This window comes from Scyliorhinus canicula, chromosome 6 (assembly GCF_902713615.1).
Source record: "Scyliorhinus canicula chromosome 6, sScyCan1.1, whole genome shotgun sequence".
In the NCBI taxonomy this organism is placed as follows: domain Eukaryota; kingdom Metazoa; phylum Chordata; class Chondrichthyes; order Carcharhiniformes; family Scyliorhinidae; genus Scyliorhinus; species Scyliorhinus canicula.
In genome coordinates, this window is record NC_052151.1 from 156996072 (window position 1) to 157014666 (window position 18595).

General features: G+C 43.4%; 1 protein-coding gene across 7 annotated transcripts in view; it reads right to left on the minus strand.

Annotated features, from left to right (window-relative positions):
• Positions 1-7715: 7715 nt before the first annotated feature.
• Positions 7716-18595, minus strand: part of LOC119967594 (doublecortin domain-containing protein 2) — a 223954-nt gene continuing 213074 nt past the window's right edge. For 5 of the 7 annotated variants that reach the window (XM_038800324.1, XM_038800322.1, XM_038800323.1 and 2 more), the window contains 3 exons: positions 13082-13177; positions 12386-12448; positions 7716-8141 (listed from right to left, as the gene is read on the minus strand). In XM_038800324.1, coding sequence (XP_038656252.1) covers positions 12398-12448; positions 13082-13177 — 147 coding nt within the window. In that variant the 3' untranslated portion in view covers positions 7716-8141; positions 12386-12397. The remainder of the gene's footprint in view (positions 8142-12385; positions 12449-13081; positions 13178-18595) is intronic. The other 2 variants (XM_038800326.1, XM_038800328.1) reach the window with 2 other exon arrangements.

Here is an 18595-nt window from a genome sequence, read left to right on the forward strand (position 1 = left end):
ACTCATTTGGGAACTCTGTTAATAGCTCAATAAACATTGTGAACTAATTTCAGAGTCTGGAGCATCCTTTAGTTAAGACTGCATCAAGTAGCAGCCTGCGTTATCCGAAGCAGCAGAACACAACAGTGGGAATTGGGGAAGAAGGGGGGGGGGAGAGGGAAGAGGGGGTAAACAGGGAACATTAGAGGAGAACCAGAGAGGGGGGAGGGAGGCAAGGGAATGATAGCCAGAAGGAGAGCACGGGAAACAATAACAAACTTGGCAAACACAGGAACAGAGAGCAAGGAAAATACGGGCGAAAGACGGGACGAATGGCCGAAGCGGAGGTGAACGCGAGACAACACCGGCAGCGAAAACCATCCGGGAGAAGCAAGTAACAACACCAACGCCAGATCCATTCCCGTATTGCCCTCTCTGTATTGGACATAACTAATGTAATTGTTTCTCTGGTACCCAAATGTATATGTACCTCCCCAGTCTCTCCCCCCGCCACACACATCTGCCTACTTATGTGTTCAAAATAATATTGCTGACTGTACAGAGTTACAGTTGTTGAGCTAGTGCACAATATCGTACCAGTTTATTCTTCCTTTAGTTTTCATCCCTTCTATGCATATAAATTCTATTCTGTGTACATAACTATAAATATACTTTGTTCAAAAACCCAATAAAAAACATTTATATAAAAAAAAGAGTGTGAAGAAGTGTATCTACAACACAACATTTGTATGAATCTTTATTTTTAACAGAACAATAAATATAGCAATCATGCATCTGGACTCTATTACAATGTCATCTAGATATGGTCAACTCTATCTTGCAAGAATGGAATGCATTAGATGTGGGTGTCACTGGTTCGATCAGCATTTTTTCTTACCCAGCCCTAATTGTTCTTGAGAAGGTGGCGGTGAACTGTCTTCTGAACTGCTGCAGTGCATGAGGTGTCGGTACACCCACAGTGCTGCTAGGGTTGGAGATCCAGGATTTTGACACAGCAACACTGAAGGAGCGGTGATATATTTCCAAGTCAGGATGGTGTGTAGCTTGGAGGGGAATTTACAGGTGGTGGTTATCCCCTGTATCTGCTGCCCCGGTCCTTCTAGGTAGCAGTGGACACGGATTTGGAAGGTGCTGTCGAAGGTGTCTACGGTGGTGGAGGGAGTGAATGTTGGATGGAGTACCAATTAAGTCAGCTGATTTGTTCCAGATTGTATTGAGCTTCTTGTGTATTATTGCAGCTGCACTCATCCAGACAAGTGGAGAGTTTTCCATCACACTCCTGACTTGTGCCTTGTAGATGGGAGATAGGCTTTGGGAAGTCAGGAGGCGAGTTAGCCTCCTCAGAATTCCTCTAACCTGGTCTTGCATTTATATGGCTAGCCCAGTTTAATTTTTGGTCAATGGTAAGCCTCAAGATGTTGACAATGGGGGTTCAGCGATGGTAATGCCATCAAGGGAAGATGGTTGGATTCTCTCTTGTTGGAGATGGTCATTGCGTGCCACTTATGTGGTGCAAATGTTACTTGCCACTTACCAGCTCAAGCCTGAATGTCGTCCAGGTCATGCATCATATGGACACAGACTGCTTCAGTAGCTGAGGAATCGCAAACGGTACTGAACATTGTGCAATCATTGCTGATCACTGGGTGGCACGGTGGTGCACTGGTTAGTACTATTGCCTCACAGTGCTGAGGATCTGGGTTCAATCCCAGCCCTGGGTCACTATCGGTGAAATGTTTGTACATTCTCTCCGTGTCTGCATGGGTCGCACAATCCCACACAAGGTAGGTAGATTGGCCATGCTAATTTGCTCCTTAATTGGAAAAAAAGAATTGGGTACCTCTAAATTTATTTTTTAAAATCATTGCTGATCATAATATTCAGAATCATCTTGTCACAAAATAGGATGTATCGACAAAATGGTGAGCTTAATTGTGACAAAAATTACTATTAGTGTAGAAACAAATCCATGATTCATCTCGTCAGTCTACTTTTGATGTGGTGTTGTTTTGAGGTTCCTTTTCTGTTCCATAAACACTAATAGCTCCTTCAATTGCAAAATCAATATTCCAGGAAATAATAGCTCACCATAATTCAAAATATCAAAGTCACCTGATCATGTTTCAATAAACACAATCTATTCCTTCAGAACAAAATGTTTTGTTCTGTCTCCTAATAATTGTTATATATACTTATAATTATGGACTTATCAGTTTGGACAACGAGAGTTGCTACATCAAGCATTACAATCTTGGTGACAATCAATATCCAGTCACCTCTGCTCCTCCTACACTGGCAGAGATGGCCAGAGGAGAACTGTTACCTATCCAGTGATTTGTTACCTGTTTGCATGATTTCATATTTAATCTGTACATTAAGTTGTCACCTCGAACATACGCCCCAAAATTAGTAACCTGATGGATTGACGGAGAGCAGACAAAAATAAATTAAATTGTACACTGCTGTAATCCAAGTTGTTTCTTCCTGGAGTTATAGAATCCAGCTGTAATGGGGCTAAGTGATGTTCCAATACTTACCCATTTACCTAGTGAACGTCAAATATTAGAAAAGTCTTCTATCCTTCTAACTATATTTGAAACATTACAAATTCAAGATATCTATCTCTGTGAGGGCTTTTTGCCGACTGTCAATGTTTCTTGATTTAATGGTGAGTGCCTACTTATCATCACAAATGATGGTGGGGAAGAAATGAACTTCAAGTTACTTTTATTTATAGGATATGGGCATCACTGGCTGGCAGTTACTGCCCATCCCTAATTGCCCTTGAACTGATTGGCTTGCTAGATTATTTCAGGTGGCATTTTAAGAGTCAACCACATTGCTGTGGATCTGGAGTCACATGTAAGGATGGCAGAGTTACTTCCCTAAAGGTTCCTTCCTAAAGGACATTAGTGAACCAGCTGGATTTTTATGACAACGGGCAATGCTTCCATGGGCATCATTGGACTTTTAATTCCAGATTTCTTTTTATTGAATTCAAATTCTTCCAAATTGCTGCGGTGTGATTCGAGCCCATGTCCTCATGGATTTGAACTTGAGGGTTCTGGATTACCAGTCGTAACAATACAACTGTGCCAATGCTTCTCTCTGAAGTATACAGCAGTATTTTACAAGGCTTAATACGAAACTAAATACAATTAAATATATTCATATAATTCATTTTGTGAGCTGCTATCTACATGCCTTAAGGAATGGTCAAAATTTTAACCATCTTCAGTACCTCTTTACCCAACAAGCTGTAAAGCCTTAATTTAGAATGGCCCCAATTTATCAAATTAGGAACATCTCCAATTAACATACTAAGGTTAATCTTACACAATGACTTAAACCCTAAAAAACTCTGTCCAATGTTGTATCATTTTAAGGCTATGTCTGGAGCATAAGACCACAAGACATAGGAGCAGAATGTGTCTAGTATTACAACCAAAAAGTTGGCTGCGCCCCCGCACCGATGCTCTGCCTGGTGGGGGGGTTAGCAGCTGCGCCATGTTAAACTCCCGGCTTTCCCTGCAGGTACGGCCAGAGAATTGCCGGGTCCATGACTGCACATGTGCACGGCGGTGACTCGCAGCGGTTGCGCCATACATCACGGCGCTGACCGCGCACAGACCCAACCTGCCAGATAGTTCCCCCCTGTAACCCCCCTCGCCACCCCAGGACCACGCCTCACCAGCCCCTTCCGAAGCCCCCTTGGCCAGCCAAACGGCTCCACCCTGATTGTGGCGGCGCTGGTTTACAAAACTTCAGGCCACAAGTGATCCGCGCTGTCAGAAAGTTGGCCCATCAGGGCAGAACATCGGCGAAGGTCCTTCAGGTGACGTCCTGAGGCCGTCCCTTTGACGTACTCACCAATGACACCGTTTTGGAGGGGGCGGAGCATTCAAAAACAGGCACCGCCCCTGATTCCAGCATCAAAGGGGATTCTCCAACCAAACGCCAAATGCATTTTCGGCGTCGGCAATCGGAGAATCCCGCTCTGTATGTTTACAAACACTGCTTCCATGTTACAGAGATTAACATAGATCAACACTAGCTGATTAAGGCGTATTTGACCGAGGTCAACACTTCTAAGTCTGCCGTATATTATGATTTATTGGGAATTTAAATAGATAGGGCAAAAAAATAACCTTATCACAATTAATCTCGTAGCCGCTATCCTTCCATGAAACATAACTCCGTAAATATGTTTAAAATGTGCTGTCAAATTGATTTCGATGTAATGAAATTAAACTTTCCAACCCATATTGCTTACAGTAAATAAATCTAATTGACCACATTGGAAATAAGCTCATCAATACGCATAAATCAAGGTGCACCAGAGAGTATCAAATAATGATTTGAATTTAATAAATCTACTCCTCTATCTATGATAGAGGACACACAAGAGTCCAGAAAAATAGTCACTCATTTTCCCAGCAGTTCCAAGTCAGGCTACCAAGAGATAGAGCAATACAAATCAGAAGTAGGAAGGGAGAGCCCAAGTTTGCAAATAAATGCTCATTTACTGTCCCCAATTTTAACAGATCTTGGGAGGAGAATGGTATTGGGCATGCCAACCCTGAAACAGGCAACCAATTCAGACAATCTTGAGACAAGGCTGATCTTGAAAGTAGAGCCTAATTCCCATAAAATTAATTGGAATCCAGCTCCAAACCACATAGGTTCACTACCCGGTCAGTGGGCAAGAGCAGAAGATCAAAGGTAAGAATGGTAGAAATCACTGGGAAATCGAACTAGCTGATGGTTTTTCAGTGTTCATTGATAAAATCAAACTGAAGCCTGGAATCTGCTGAGATGCTTTGAGGGGGAAATCGGCAATTTAACCGCTGAAATCTGGTCAAATTACTTTCAATAATGGAGCAATGATCTTACAGGTATTTTAATGGCGCCCTGCCAGTAAAACATGTATTTGGAACATTTTAGTATTTAAAGGGGTTATATATTCAATTATTTCATATAATGCCAAACATTGTAAATCCCATGCTCACAAGAGCTGTTAGGCATTGTGGATTGTAAAACTATTCATACGGTGACAGCAATGACAAGTGAGTATTGCACTTACAGGAAGCGGCTAATGGCATTGAAAACAAGAATTCACAGTGCTATGAGTTGATTAATTTCTAAAAGTGCTTTATTCTTGAATGTAACAATAAATAATTGTTTAATGAAGAAATTAAGATTGGTAATAGCCCACCTGAGCTGGAGTGGTTCAGCTATGAAGAGAGGCTGGTTAGACTGGGGTTGTTCTCCTTAGAGCAGGGAAGGCTGAGGGTGGGGTGGTGGTGAGGATGGGCCTGATTGAGGTGCACAAAATTCTGAAGGTAGTAGATAGGAAAAGGTTTTCCTCTTGGTAAAAGGGTCAATAATGATGGGGCACAGATTTAAGGTAATGGGCAGGAAATTTCAAGGGGGATTTGAAGAAAAGCCCAGAAGGTGGTGAGAATCTGGAATTCACTGCCTGAAAGGGTGATAGAGGTGGGAACCCTCATAACATTTAATAAGCATTTAGAGGAACTCTTGAAATGTCATAGTATATAAGGCTGTGGACCAAGTGCTGGAAAATGGGATTGGAATAGATAGGTGCTTGATGGCTGGCACAGACATGATGGACCAAAGGGCATCTTTCTGTGCTGTCTAACTGTATGACTATGTGATCAGTACATATGTTATGAACAGATTGGTCTAGGCTACTGAGTGTGCCTTGTACCCTGTGCAGAATCTTGTGCTGCTCATGCATGTTCTCCAGTACTGGAGCATGTGGCTCTCCATGAAGTTGGCTATTCTCCTGAGAAGAGTTCATGCACTCGAGCCCCTGAGACACGGTGGCACAGTGCTTAACACTGCTTGCACACAGCACCAGGGACCCGGGTTCAATTCTGGCCTCGGGTGACTGCCTGCGTGGAATTTGCACATTCTCCCCATGACTGTGTGGGTTTACTCTGGGTGCTCCGATTTCCTCTCACAGTCCAAAGATGTGCAGGTTAGCACTGCTGCCTCATACCGCTGAGGACCCAGGTTCGATCCCGGCCCCCGGGTCGCTATCTGTGTGGAGTTTGCACATTTTCCCTCCCTGTGTCTGCATGGGTCTCACACCCACAATCCAAAGATGTGCAGGGTAGGTGGATTGGCCACACTAAATTACCCCTTAATTTAAATTTATATTTTTAATTCACTGCTAATGCACATTTCCTAATCCTAACCCTAACCCTAACCCTAATTAGGGTTAGGGTTAGGGTTAGGTGATTAGGGGTCAATAAATTCTGCAGTCAAAGGGAGGTTGCAGCTGCCAGCTTCACAAGGTGAGTCGCTGTTTCAGCACTCCTTAATGACTCGGAGGAGCAAGATTGATTTCCCAGGCTCCTTAAGGTAAAGTTGGATTCTACAGCCCTGCCAATCATAGGTCCCTCCCCAGCTTTTACTTAGCTTGAATGATCTTCAGATGTGGGTTCTCAGGCCTCATCAGAACGGAGTCGGCCTGGTGATTTTAGTTGTTGTTGCAGTATTTGCCACTTTTGGAGTACACAGAGGAGCATCCTTTTGCTCCTGAATGGATGGGGTTCCTTGTATATTTAAAGAATAATTGTAAGTCCAGTGTGTAAGTTTTAGTTTATGAGGAACTAGGTCTCCTAATGGAAGCCCAGGGTTGAAAAGTCACACCTCTTTGACCAGGATCGTAATATGCTAGGTGGTTGCCTTCCACTAGGGATTCTGGAAGGCTTCATGGAGGTGCACAATATCTAGCTGCTCAACAAAATGCTGTGGCACAGGAGACGGTGAGATGCGTGTCCCATTCGGTTTTTGGATTACTGGTAGTGATAATACCACTGTGCCATTGCTTCTCTCTAAAGGTTATAACAGTCTTTCACAAGGCTTAATACGAAACTAAATACAATTAAATATATCCATATAATTCATTTTATGTTCCTCATAAACTATGTACATGTAGGTACATGTAACCTAAGCGTAGGGATCAACCTCTGATTCTGGGAATGGCGAGGTCAGATCTGTAGGTCGTGGCTGGGCACATCCCAACACTTAGGATATAGGCAATATAGATTTTTGGCCCCCCTGTCTTTCACTGTTTGCACAAGTTCAAAACGTTGAGTGAAAACTTGAACTACAATACCTTGCACCATCTCAAAAATGGAAATTGACCACCAACTTTTCGTTACATGTGGAGGAAGAGGAAATAATTATACAGAAGAGTTTAGATCAGAGGCCATGTCGTTGTAAGCAATAATTGTAATACAGCAATGGTGTCATGCCTCAGGTCAGGTAGGTGTCCGTTTTTCCCAAGGAAATCAGTGATCAGGAATAACAACCATCATGCAACTGTAACAAAGGATTCTCAAACAATTTCCAAACCTCATTTATTGCTTTGTTGTGAAGGACAGTTTTGCATATTTAGTCAACAGAGAATCCACCACAAAAGATTTGTGAGCCTTAATTGAACTATAAATTCACACGAATTATAACTAACATTATGCTATTCAAAAATTAATCATATCTAAAGACTCTAATTCAAATCAGTCCTGACAGAAACATTGCTTGGTGAGGAAGAGTTCAATGATAAGATGCTTTGTTTTGTCTGTATTTTTGCAAATTCTAAGACGCTGGAGTATATAACAAAAAGTCTTCTCATTATTTATAAAGTTCATTAAAATGTGACAAAGAAGAAGATTACACTGATTAGATATTTGAAACTTATTGCTTTATTCTTTTCAATGTAATCAATTTAATTCATCTCCTGAGAATGTAATTATTTTGCAAACGCAATTATATTTAACAGTTAGCCTGCTGATTAGGCAAAAACAGAAATAATTAATCAGAAAATTACAAAATAGAATTAATCACCACCATACATAATGTCCTCATCTGTTATATAATAAAGAAATGTTACTAACAAATATATTAGTCAGGATGCATCAGGAGTACACAAACTTTGATTTTAAAAAATGTTAATATATTTTAAATAATCAGATTAATGAGCATCTGAAAGCTGCAACTTCATCTAAATGCATATTGGTGGCTTTAAAGGACGATTGCCCACCAGTGCTGAAAATGGCTCTTCAAGGTGTTACTTTGCTTTTCATTCAAAAGGCTTCTTTATAGGCTTTACCCTAAAAGTAAACAAAGAAAGGACTATTATGGGAAAGTAGTTATGTACCATTAGAACCCGTAATTGCGCATACACACAGGGTCAGGGAGAGAAATCATGGGCCAAGAAGAAGGAGAAGCACCAGTCAGGGCCCCTTTCCCCTTGTAGAATATTGTTAATTTGAGGGCAGCACAATAGCACAGTTGCTTCACAGCTCCAGGGTCCCAGGTTCGATTCCCTCCTGGGTCACTGTCTGTGCGGACCGGTCTGCATGTTCTCCTCGTGTCTGCGTGGGTTTCCTCCGGGTGCTCCGGTTTCCTCCCACAGTCCAAAGATGTGCAGGTTAGGTGGATTGGCCATGCTAAATTGCTCTTAGCATCCAAAAAAGGTTAAGTGAGCGTTACTGGGTTACAAACGCGGATTTCAGTGGGGTGCTCTTTGTTAGGGCTGGTGGAGACTCGATGGGCTGAATGTCCTCCTGCACTCTAAATTTTATAATTCTATGACAGGAAACTATCCCATTGGCAATTTATAACAATAATTTCAGTGATCACCTCATTAACATGTTCTGTACATTGACAGTAAATTCATAAAATACTGCAGATGCTGAAAATTTGAAATAAAACAAAGATGCTGCAAATACTCAGCATGTACGGCAGCATCTGAGTTAAGGTTTCATGTTAATGACCTTTCATCAGAACAGTAAATTTATATTTTGGAGAAAGGTTCAATACTTGCAATTCAAATTTCAAGAAAACCCATCAGATTTTGTTTTATATATTTTGACTACCCTGTGCTGTATAGAAATGAAATAATGCCTGCATGCTGCAGCTCGCATTGTTTCATCATTGGAGTTATAGAAGGGAAAGAGGGAAGGAGAGAGGATGGTCATGTGCTACTGTCTGAGCTCCCTCCTCCAACCCCAGACAGGAACAGCCAAGGAGGCAGGTCACTCCTTCACCTCTGCCCACTGGGTCCACAATGTGGCTGATGGCATACGTTTGGTAGTCACCACTGATGTATATATTGTATATAGAGGATGTTGTTTTAGTATTTACGGTAAGGCCCCTGTACTACAGTTACGGGGGTAGATCCCTGCCTGCTGGCTCTGCCCAGTAGGCGAAGTATAAATATGTGTGCTCTCAGTACAGCAGCCATTTCATCAGCTGATGTAGGAGGCCATACATCTCAGTGTAATAAAGCCTCAATTACATCCTACTATCGTCTTTGCGTAATTGATAGTGCATCAATAGGGTTGCATTCCACAGTGATAGCGAATGAAGAGCTGCTGAGCATGCATCATCTATCCGTTACACAGGAAACCTCCCCTCTTCAACCATCTTGGCAAATCGGCTCTGGGTCCCTAATTCACAGCCGTTGCTGAGCTCACAGCCACCCCTCTCATTGGGACCAGAAGACAAAGGCAATGGATTGGCTCCCAGCAGCACAGTGCCAGGCAATGACCATCTCCAACAAGAGAGAACCCTCTCCCCTTCTTAGTCAATGGCATTACCATCACTGAACTCCCCACTATCAACATCCTAGGGGATTACCATTGACCAGAAACAGAACTGGACCAGCCATATAAATACTGTGTTGAAAAAAGCAGGTCTGAGACTGGGAATAAGGAAAGAGGAAATAAATTAGAATGCAAATTTGTTAGGTGAGATAAAAAATCAAGACAAAAATTTTGTTCCAATGCTTTATAGGTCAGGCGTCGTTCCAAGTTCAAACTTGATACTAGGGCCAGTGTTAACGTACTGGTTGACCATTTGGAAAGACTCAAAGCAGCAGATATCCAGCCATTAAGAGTCAAACTGCAAGCCCAGATCGAGAATAGGTCAGATAGCTGCCACCCTTAGCCACAAGGGGTGAGAGATTACTTGCACAATCAAAGCACACCTCTACTGACCAGAAATTCTTGTGCATAATTGGGTTTACTGGGAAAAGTAGGCAAAGATCGACAGCAGGACAGCCAGGTACCATTCAAGGATGAATTTCCATAGTTGGATGAAGAATCGACAGATTTAGATTCAGCAACAGCTGGTGAGGTTTAATCATTCAGCAGTGAGTCATTCTTTATTACAGACTCACCACCCACTGGAACACAGGGGGAGATTGAAGATCTCAGTTCTTTTTATGGACAGGCACAGAAATATATGGTGCTGAAGAAAAGGGTGACCATCTGCTAGAGGAGTTTCTAGGCCTATGTTGGCTGTTGCCTGACAAAGGTTATTGCAACGACACAGACTGGAAGATGAGGTTCTAAAGATTGGTACGCTTTTGATCCACTACCAAAGCATATAAAGGGTGGGATGTTCCCGTCCGCCAGCCGCATATTTCTCAACCGCACGTCGTACATTGGCGACGGAATTCTCTTTCCCGCCGATTGTCAATGGGATTTCTTGTGTAAGCATCCCACACAGCCGTGAAACCCGTAGGCGGAGGGGCGTTGCTGGCGGGAAAGTCAGCTGTCAAAGATTTTGGGCTGGATTCTCCGATTTGGAGACTAACTGCTGACGCCAGCATGGGAACGATGAGCTTTTACGATGGAAAAAAAAGTGCGAAATGGCCACCGATCCTCTGACTGGTGGGGGTAGAGCCCCGGCTCTAGCAGCGGATACGGCTGAAGAATTGCTGGGTCCCTGGCCGCACACGTGCAAGGCGGCACCTGAAGTGGCCGGGCCTCGCAACATGACATCGACTGCAAGTGGACCCAGCCCGCCAAATAATGATCCCCTTTGGCCAGGCTCGCCACCCCTGGACCACCCCCCAGTGCTCCTAGCCCCTGCCAAAGCCCCACCTGCCCGCCGAATGGCTCCCTCGGCGACTGTGGCGGTGCTGGACTTAGTCTGCAGCCGCCACATCGAGTTCCCGAAACTAAATACGACACGCAACTGACGGGAACTCGGCCCATCAGCGGCAGAACATCGGTGGGGGGGGGGGAGAGAGAGAGGGCCTCAGGGAATGTCCTGAAGCTGCCGACAGTGTGTGGTGTACTCCTAGAGGGGGCGGAGCATCGCAAAAATGGCACCGCCCCCCCGGTTTTGGCGCCGCCGTGGATTCTCCAAATGATCGCCAAACGCGATTTTAGCGTTGGGGACCGGAGAATTCCGCCCATGGTATATTTGTTCCACTGAACCCACCAATGAGATGCATTCCTGACCTTAGTGCATTGTCATGTGCAGGAGACTGAGAAAATAAGATGGAATAGTTTTTACAAGAGAGTGATGTACTTACCTGGAAGCCTATAGTGTGCTGCAGTGTGAATAAAAGAAGCTGAAGTCACTCATAGGTAATGGGAAACATTCTCATGTCAGGACAGGCCACAGGTTACCCAAAGAGACATCCAAATAGTATATTAAGTGGAAACCAAACAACAAACCACTGTTCACAATAAATATTATCTGGATGAAATGAATCATCTTAGACTGTGTGTGACTAAAGGCTTATAAAAAGTTAAGCTTTCTGTGATAGAGCCAGGGGAGTCCAACGAGCTTCTTAAAAGTCCTTTATTTCAGCAATGGCATCATACATGCACACGGCCCGGTTACCTTTCACCGGGTCCTCATTCCTTCTTAGCTGGCTCTACAGCTGCCAGCCTTTTATGCTAGTGCTGGGTTAACTCAGTCCAATTGAACACGGAGAACAATCATCCCCAGCCGGATGAGTCCTGTGCAGGTTATTACACTTTCCTTAATAATTTGTAGGGAATCAGGATTGAAAAGATCAATGAAGGTTACATCACACCCAGAGGGAAAGCAAGGGAATTTTATTTGTTTCTCTGTAGGTCTACTAGGTCATTGCATGTGTCAACACAATAAATGAATTGCACCGCAATTGAGCTCCAGCAGTACGTTAGTAACACTTGAGAGTTCTCAAGCCTGAGCTTTGCCAACCTGCATCTATATTTCATGGGATTTTGAAGAATCGGGGTGGCCCCATTAGCTCTGATATTTACAAACAGCACAAAGAATGAGTAGCAATGTTTTTGTGCATTATCCAACTATACTTGCTCATGACAATATCAATTCTCAGTGTGTTTGGTCTACTGCCTGCATGTGGCTATATAGGTTGTTAGGCCAATCATGTTCATCACGTCATCAAAGCAGCAATTAAATTCCCCATTCTCTACACAATGCTGGCTTAATTCCTGCCAATAATAAGCACCTCTGTGTAAAACAAGGAGGCCCGAGTGTTATTGCTACCATTCTCGAAGCTTACTTAAAAGTTACGAAAGATCATCCCGAGACCATCTACACTTACCACGCCCTTCATCTACGGTCTGGAACAGGGGAGGCTCTCTTCATTTGTTATCTTTATAACCATCTAAAAAAGATGAAAGAGCACAAAGTCATTTCAATAAACATGCGCGAAGAAGCATGATATGAATTAATACACCTCTTTTCAGTAAGTCCCCAACCCACTAAAATTCAGGCTCACTAATGCTAGCGCCACTAATTCTGTGCAACAAATGGTGACCAAAATATGTTGGTGTTATTGAAGAAGCATCTGTGGTGGCCAGATGTTTACATATCAGAAAAATCATACCCAATCTGGATAACTTAGCTTTGTGAACATTGTGTTAGTTGCTCACGTCTTGCCATTTAAAAGCTGAGAAAGAATGCAGCACAGCAGAAGCGCAGCAGTAAATAGCTGACACACTTGTAAATTATAATGTTTAATTTCAAGCTCCTCAATCCAGTCCATGTGCTGAATCAGCCTTTGTGGACGAATACTCAAGTGCAACATTTTCATTTAAAATTAATTTCATGGGAAATTGAAAGTGCATTTTAAAACAGATCAATGGGTACCATTGAGGTCAATAAACTGATGCGAATTAATGACAGGTTTTCCAGGATAAGAAGTTCATTTTACATGCCTGCATTTTATTTGCTCAATCACCAATGAAATCTAAATAAACTGCCTTCTTGTTGTTATCTATAAATTACTAAATCTTACCAGGTCTGTGCACCTGAAAGACCTACCCTTGGTCTTTGCTGACCTCCTGCAATGAAATCCAAACAGTTTTCTGAATTTCTCCTGCCCCTTTGGTGCCTGGAATGTAAACCACGGTCTTTCAGCCAGTTCTTCTCATTTCCTTAACCTAAAGCACAGCTAGAACTAACATCAACTGGCCCAACCGCAGAACCGGAATATTCTGACAACCAAAACTACGCCAAGGTGTTATCCCTCTTCATTGCGGCCTCTAGGACATTCTGAAGCCAATCTATTAACAGCCAAAATGCAAGTCTGGGAGAAGAAAAACCTTCTGAAGACTTTTATGTTTTGGTAAATTGTGTGCCTCAGATGTGTGGTGATATGACTAGGAGGTTTACGGTACCTATCTGCCATTGGTGCAGTACACTCGCTGCCCATTGGCTCAGGCTGGTCATGTGCCTCTCGGATGGTTGGTTGAGACTAGACATGTGACTGCTCACCGATTGGTCGGGAGGCAAGTAGTCCCGCCTACAAGGCGGGGTATAAGAACCCATAGGACCCGGCAGTCGGCCTTTCTCTGTAAGTTGACTGCCGGGCACACAACTAGTCGATTAAAGCTTAATGTTTGGATCTTCATCTTGACTCGTGTCCAATTGATGATACATCAATATGTAATGCTACATGTAATAGCAATGCTAAGGCACAGTTTTTGGTTTCAAGGAAAAGGGAGTTGGGGGGGGGCGGGGGGGTGGGAAACAAGCCACAGGGCTACATGGTGTGGAAATCAGGATGACAGAAGGATTGTGTTTAGCTATCATGGCCCAGCTTTCACAGTAAGGAATCACACATGTAAAGTGGCCACTTAGATGTGGTACTGGATGATGGTTAGCTACAGTCATCCAGACTGGAAACGTTAGCTCCCTTCTCTCTCCACAAATGCTGCCAGACCTGCTGAGATTGTTCAGCATTTTCTGTTATTTTAGATTTGACTGGGTAATGGTAGATCTGTAGCCCAACGTAAAATCACTACTTTCAGAAGAGCAAATGAGTAAATTGAATAAAAACACATTTCTGGGTGATATGTGGTCACATATAAAGATAAATAATTCTTATGCCCAGTACATAAGATTACCTTGTCCTTAAGAGCAAACTATGGCTGTTTAATGAGAAATCATTGAAAGAAAGGAGATTATTCACATATTACATTAATATTTGTCATGATCATTAACTGAACACTATGTCAGTTCTCTCTTTTTATATTCCAACTGCAGATTCCTCACATTTTCCTTTTGTTGTGAAGGTAAGGCTAAGGTATGATTGGTAAGATAGGCAAGTCCACAGGTTTAACAGTATAGAATTGAACCACTGACCATTTATCTTTACTCCCACCCTAATGCTGGCAGTACTCTACCATCATCAAGGTCTCCCATCTTGAACTGCAAATTAATATTACACACACAGGCCTGACAACTTATGGTTTCTAAAGTTATCTGGCCTATCTTGGTAATGGGAATTTACTGCAGAAAGCCACCAGGAATTTATTCATTTTTCTCACACGTCCCCTTTTTGAAAATCATTCTCATACAAATAACACTAACTTTCAAAGGGATTAATCCCACATGTTTAGAAGTACTTGAGTTAGAATAATTCATATGTGTCTTGCCTCAGAATGAAATATTTCATTTAATTTTGCATAGTTGAAAATGACAATGAACAGAAGTTTGCTCAGAATCAAATCATATTCTGTACAATTAATATGTGTGGCAAGTTAATTCCTTCAGTCACCCACCCAAGCATTCTACATCCTTACCTTTTCATGAAGTTCCTTAATTCCCAAAATTAGGATTCCTGCTCCGCTGTCCCATCTGCTTTGCAGCTTCTTCTGTTCCTAACTGCACCCTGCACCTTACTTCTTCACCCCTAGGTCCCATCCCAACAATATTCAGAAGCATCTCACTTATCTCCCTTGTCACTTTCTCCAGAATAGTCTCCATGAGGCACCGTATATGTGTCTTTGCTGCTTTCCCAACTCATCTCCTAAATCAGGCAAACAACTCCACATGCCCAAGATTCATTGGCATCATGTACTGCTCCCTTTCCTCTGGCCCTGTCCCTCCACCCTTCAAAGATGTTGCTCCCACTCACTCTCCTTAGAAGAGATCCTACATCTTCTCCAAACAACCATCTCTTTCTCTCGAAAATTCTCAAATACTTCATTCCAACTAATCTGGCAACAAGTTCTCGCACCATCCCCTGTTTAAATCACTTCATTCTGATATCCATGCAGCCACTCAACCATGGTCAAGACTCCTGTGATATTGTGCATTTCTCAGCAGATTTTAAGGCCATGAACCATTCTGTCCTCTCCTCCTTGGCACTGATTCCAAGCCAAACATCGGCAGCACCTTTCTTGCAATGAATCATTTCTCCCAGCCCGTAGAATGTGGTTCAACATTTCATCTTTGGCCTCACCATGTTCTAAATATGCATTCTGACCCGTGGCAACATCTACAAGGTTAGTCTCAGCTTCCACACGTAGTGAAAATACCCAACTCGCTACATGGACCCTTGAATCCAGACCTTGACTGTACTGTCTGACCATCTGTTTGACATCAGGAAATTTTGACATCCGTCAGGAAAAAGATACCAAAGTTTGAGGTCACGTACCAACCGACTCAAGAACAGCTTCTTCCCTACTGCCATCAGACTTTTGAATGGACCTACCTCGTATTAAGTTGATCTTGTCTCTACACCTTGCTATAACTGTAACATTATATTCTGCAGTCTCTCCTTCCTTCCCCATGTACGGTATGCATTGTTTGCACAGCATGCAAGAAACAATACTTTTCACTGTATACTAATGCATGTGACAATAATAAATCAAATAAAAATCATGGTGTAAAAGAGCCAGAACTTGCTCCAACACTCTATGCTTTTGATTTTCCACCATCGTGCTTATTGAAAACATTTTATTCTTCAGTCCTTCTGCCTTCCAAAATGCACATTTGGCCTCGGTATTGCTTCTTTTGTGGGTGCTATATGGTCCTTAAAATTTCCAGAATGGTGGCTGTGACACCCACTCATACATCTAATAAAGTGAGCCAGGTACCATTTTAATAAAAGCTAGGACACGTGCACTTAACGCCTACTGAAAGCACACAGAACACGAGAATTATGAAATCAATCAGCATGTAATGCTGACTTGATGTTCATGCAGCAATTTTGGAGCTCCATGCTGCAGTTAATGCTCTGACTTTACCTTCCACAGTAGAACTCATTAAACTCTCCTATTTGAAGAGACGATCCAGGTTATTGCTGGATTATTTGTCCTGGCTGTTGCTGTAATTCCATGGGTTTTGGATGCTTTCTACAGTTGGTTAAAGTTTCAGAATTGCAGGAAGTGGTCAGGCAGGTGTTGAACTACCCTTTTGGTGATTTCAAACATGTTGCTCCCAAATATGGGTGTCGGGTTTTCTCTTGGCATTGGGTATAACTGGAAGGATGGGCAGGAAGCATGCAGCACAGGACAAATTGATAAAAGATGAAAGAGGGTGAGAAGAGCTGTCAGCAGGAGGCTATATGAACGAGAACGAGTGGGCAGGATGAAGTTGGTACATTGCCCCTATTCCATTAAAGGGGCACAGGTTCACAGCACCTCACTGTTGCCACAAACATTTCCAAGAGTTAACCTTTTTAACACCCGAGGCCCAAACCATCCACCATTAGTGTAACTGCTGTATTACCTAGCCAATGTGAACAAGTTTAGCATCACTAACCTCGAAAGAGCTGTGAGCATTTAAGCAGCAGAGACTCATCAGAGACTGTGCTCCACTCTCTCCAGGACGAAGAGGTGAAGGTTACTTACTTTGAAGAAACTAATATTCAGGCCGGCTAGTAGACCAAGACGCACTGGAGGTAACTTTGGCTTTGAGTTCTAGTTTAAAAAGGGTTATATGCAATACAACTCTCTCAAAACTCTGATCTGATACTGCCCAGAGTCCTGGAACCATGGAACTGGGTGTCCATGGTCTCAGTCACAGCACTGAGGGAAATATGTGCCATGCATCACCACCCACTATTTTGGGGCTCCTTACACACACTTCTGCAGGTGCTCCAGGCTACTCAGAGCAAGTTCAAAGGATGGGGTGAAAGTCTTCTGCTCCTGTATGAACTTCTGAAAGCAGGATCTGAAGGAGATTAATCCCATGGCCTTGCCAGCGACAGTGGAGGATAATGGACTGGGTCAGCTGGTTCATTTTCCTTTCCCCCACTATCATTTGTTGTTCCTTATCTGTACATTGTATTTCACCGAGTGCCCCTGCATCCAACTCACTAACGATATTTTCCAGGCTTCTCTTATCTGTGCTGGTATGAGCGGTAGTTGGCGTGTTTGTGGCAATGTTCTAGTGCAGGCACTGGGGACACCACTCCCTTTTCTTCATGGGAAGGAGAAACCGGGACAACATTCTCAATACATCCCTCAGACAATAGCTTCCAAGACAGGTGAGGTGGTAAGAATTGAGGGGGCAAGTCTCCGAGCCCCGCGCCGGAGAATCGGAACAACCGCGCCACGATGCCCCAACGGCGGCGCGCGATTCTCCGAGGTGCGGAGAATTTGCGCCGGCGCGTTTGGCACGGCGCTGCCCGCTGGAATTGGCGGGCCACCGATTCTCCTGCCCACATGATTTACAGAGTCCCGCCGGCGCCATTCACCCCTGAGCTGGCCCAACTGCGCATGCGCAGGTTGGCGTGGTGCCCATTTGGCACCGCGTAAGGAGGCTGGAACGGCATGAACCCTATGGGGGCCAGCATAGGCCGTGCCTGGGCCCTGTTCGCGCCATCGTGAAACACGACGGCATTCACGACGGCACGAACACGGGGCCTCCTTATCGGAGAAATGCCCCCTGAATGCTTCATGCAGGCGTAAGTCATGATGTGAGTGACACTATGAGTGGACATATCAAATGGGGAGTACTTGCTGAGTGGTACCACAGCAACTCTAAATTTGTCAGCTGCTCTTTTGAGCGAGTTCATTTTTGTTCTCAGTCACTTCATAAGACGATGGGAACCAAGATCTGGAAACAGAACATAATGATCAGCACTTTAATTTTTGAGTGATTAACAGAAATGGGATCCTTTCGTCTTGAGTATTTGCCTCCCCAGCTCAAAATCTCCCAGTAACCTGCTTCCTGCTAGTTATCTTTTTGTGCTGGCAGTTTCTATAGAATGAGTGTGTGTAGTACTACAGTGTGAAAACCTTATGCAGGGTTGAATTGGACTGTACCTTGTATGGTGAATGAGAATGTAAGCACATTTTGGCTAGTACACCCACCTTGTCATTTCTTTTGGCACTACTGAAGTTCTGAATTTGTTAGCAGATCCTTTTGATCTGTGTCACAGCAATTGTTTGTTGGTGCAACTTCCTCCTAACTTCAGATTTTGCTTTTTTTCAGGGAGTTGGGTCACCTGTCCTGAAGATTGAAACCTTGTGTCCCCCATATCACCACTTCCAAAGGTAAAGTGCTGAGTGCAGAA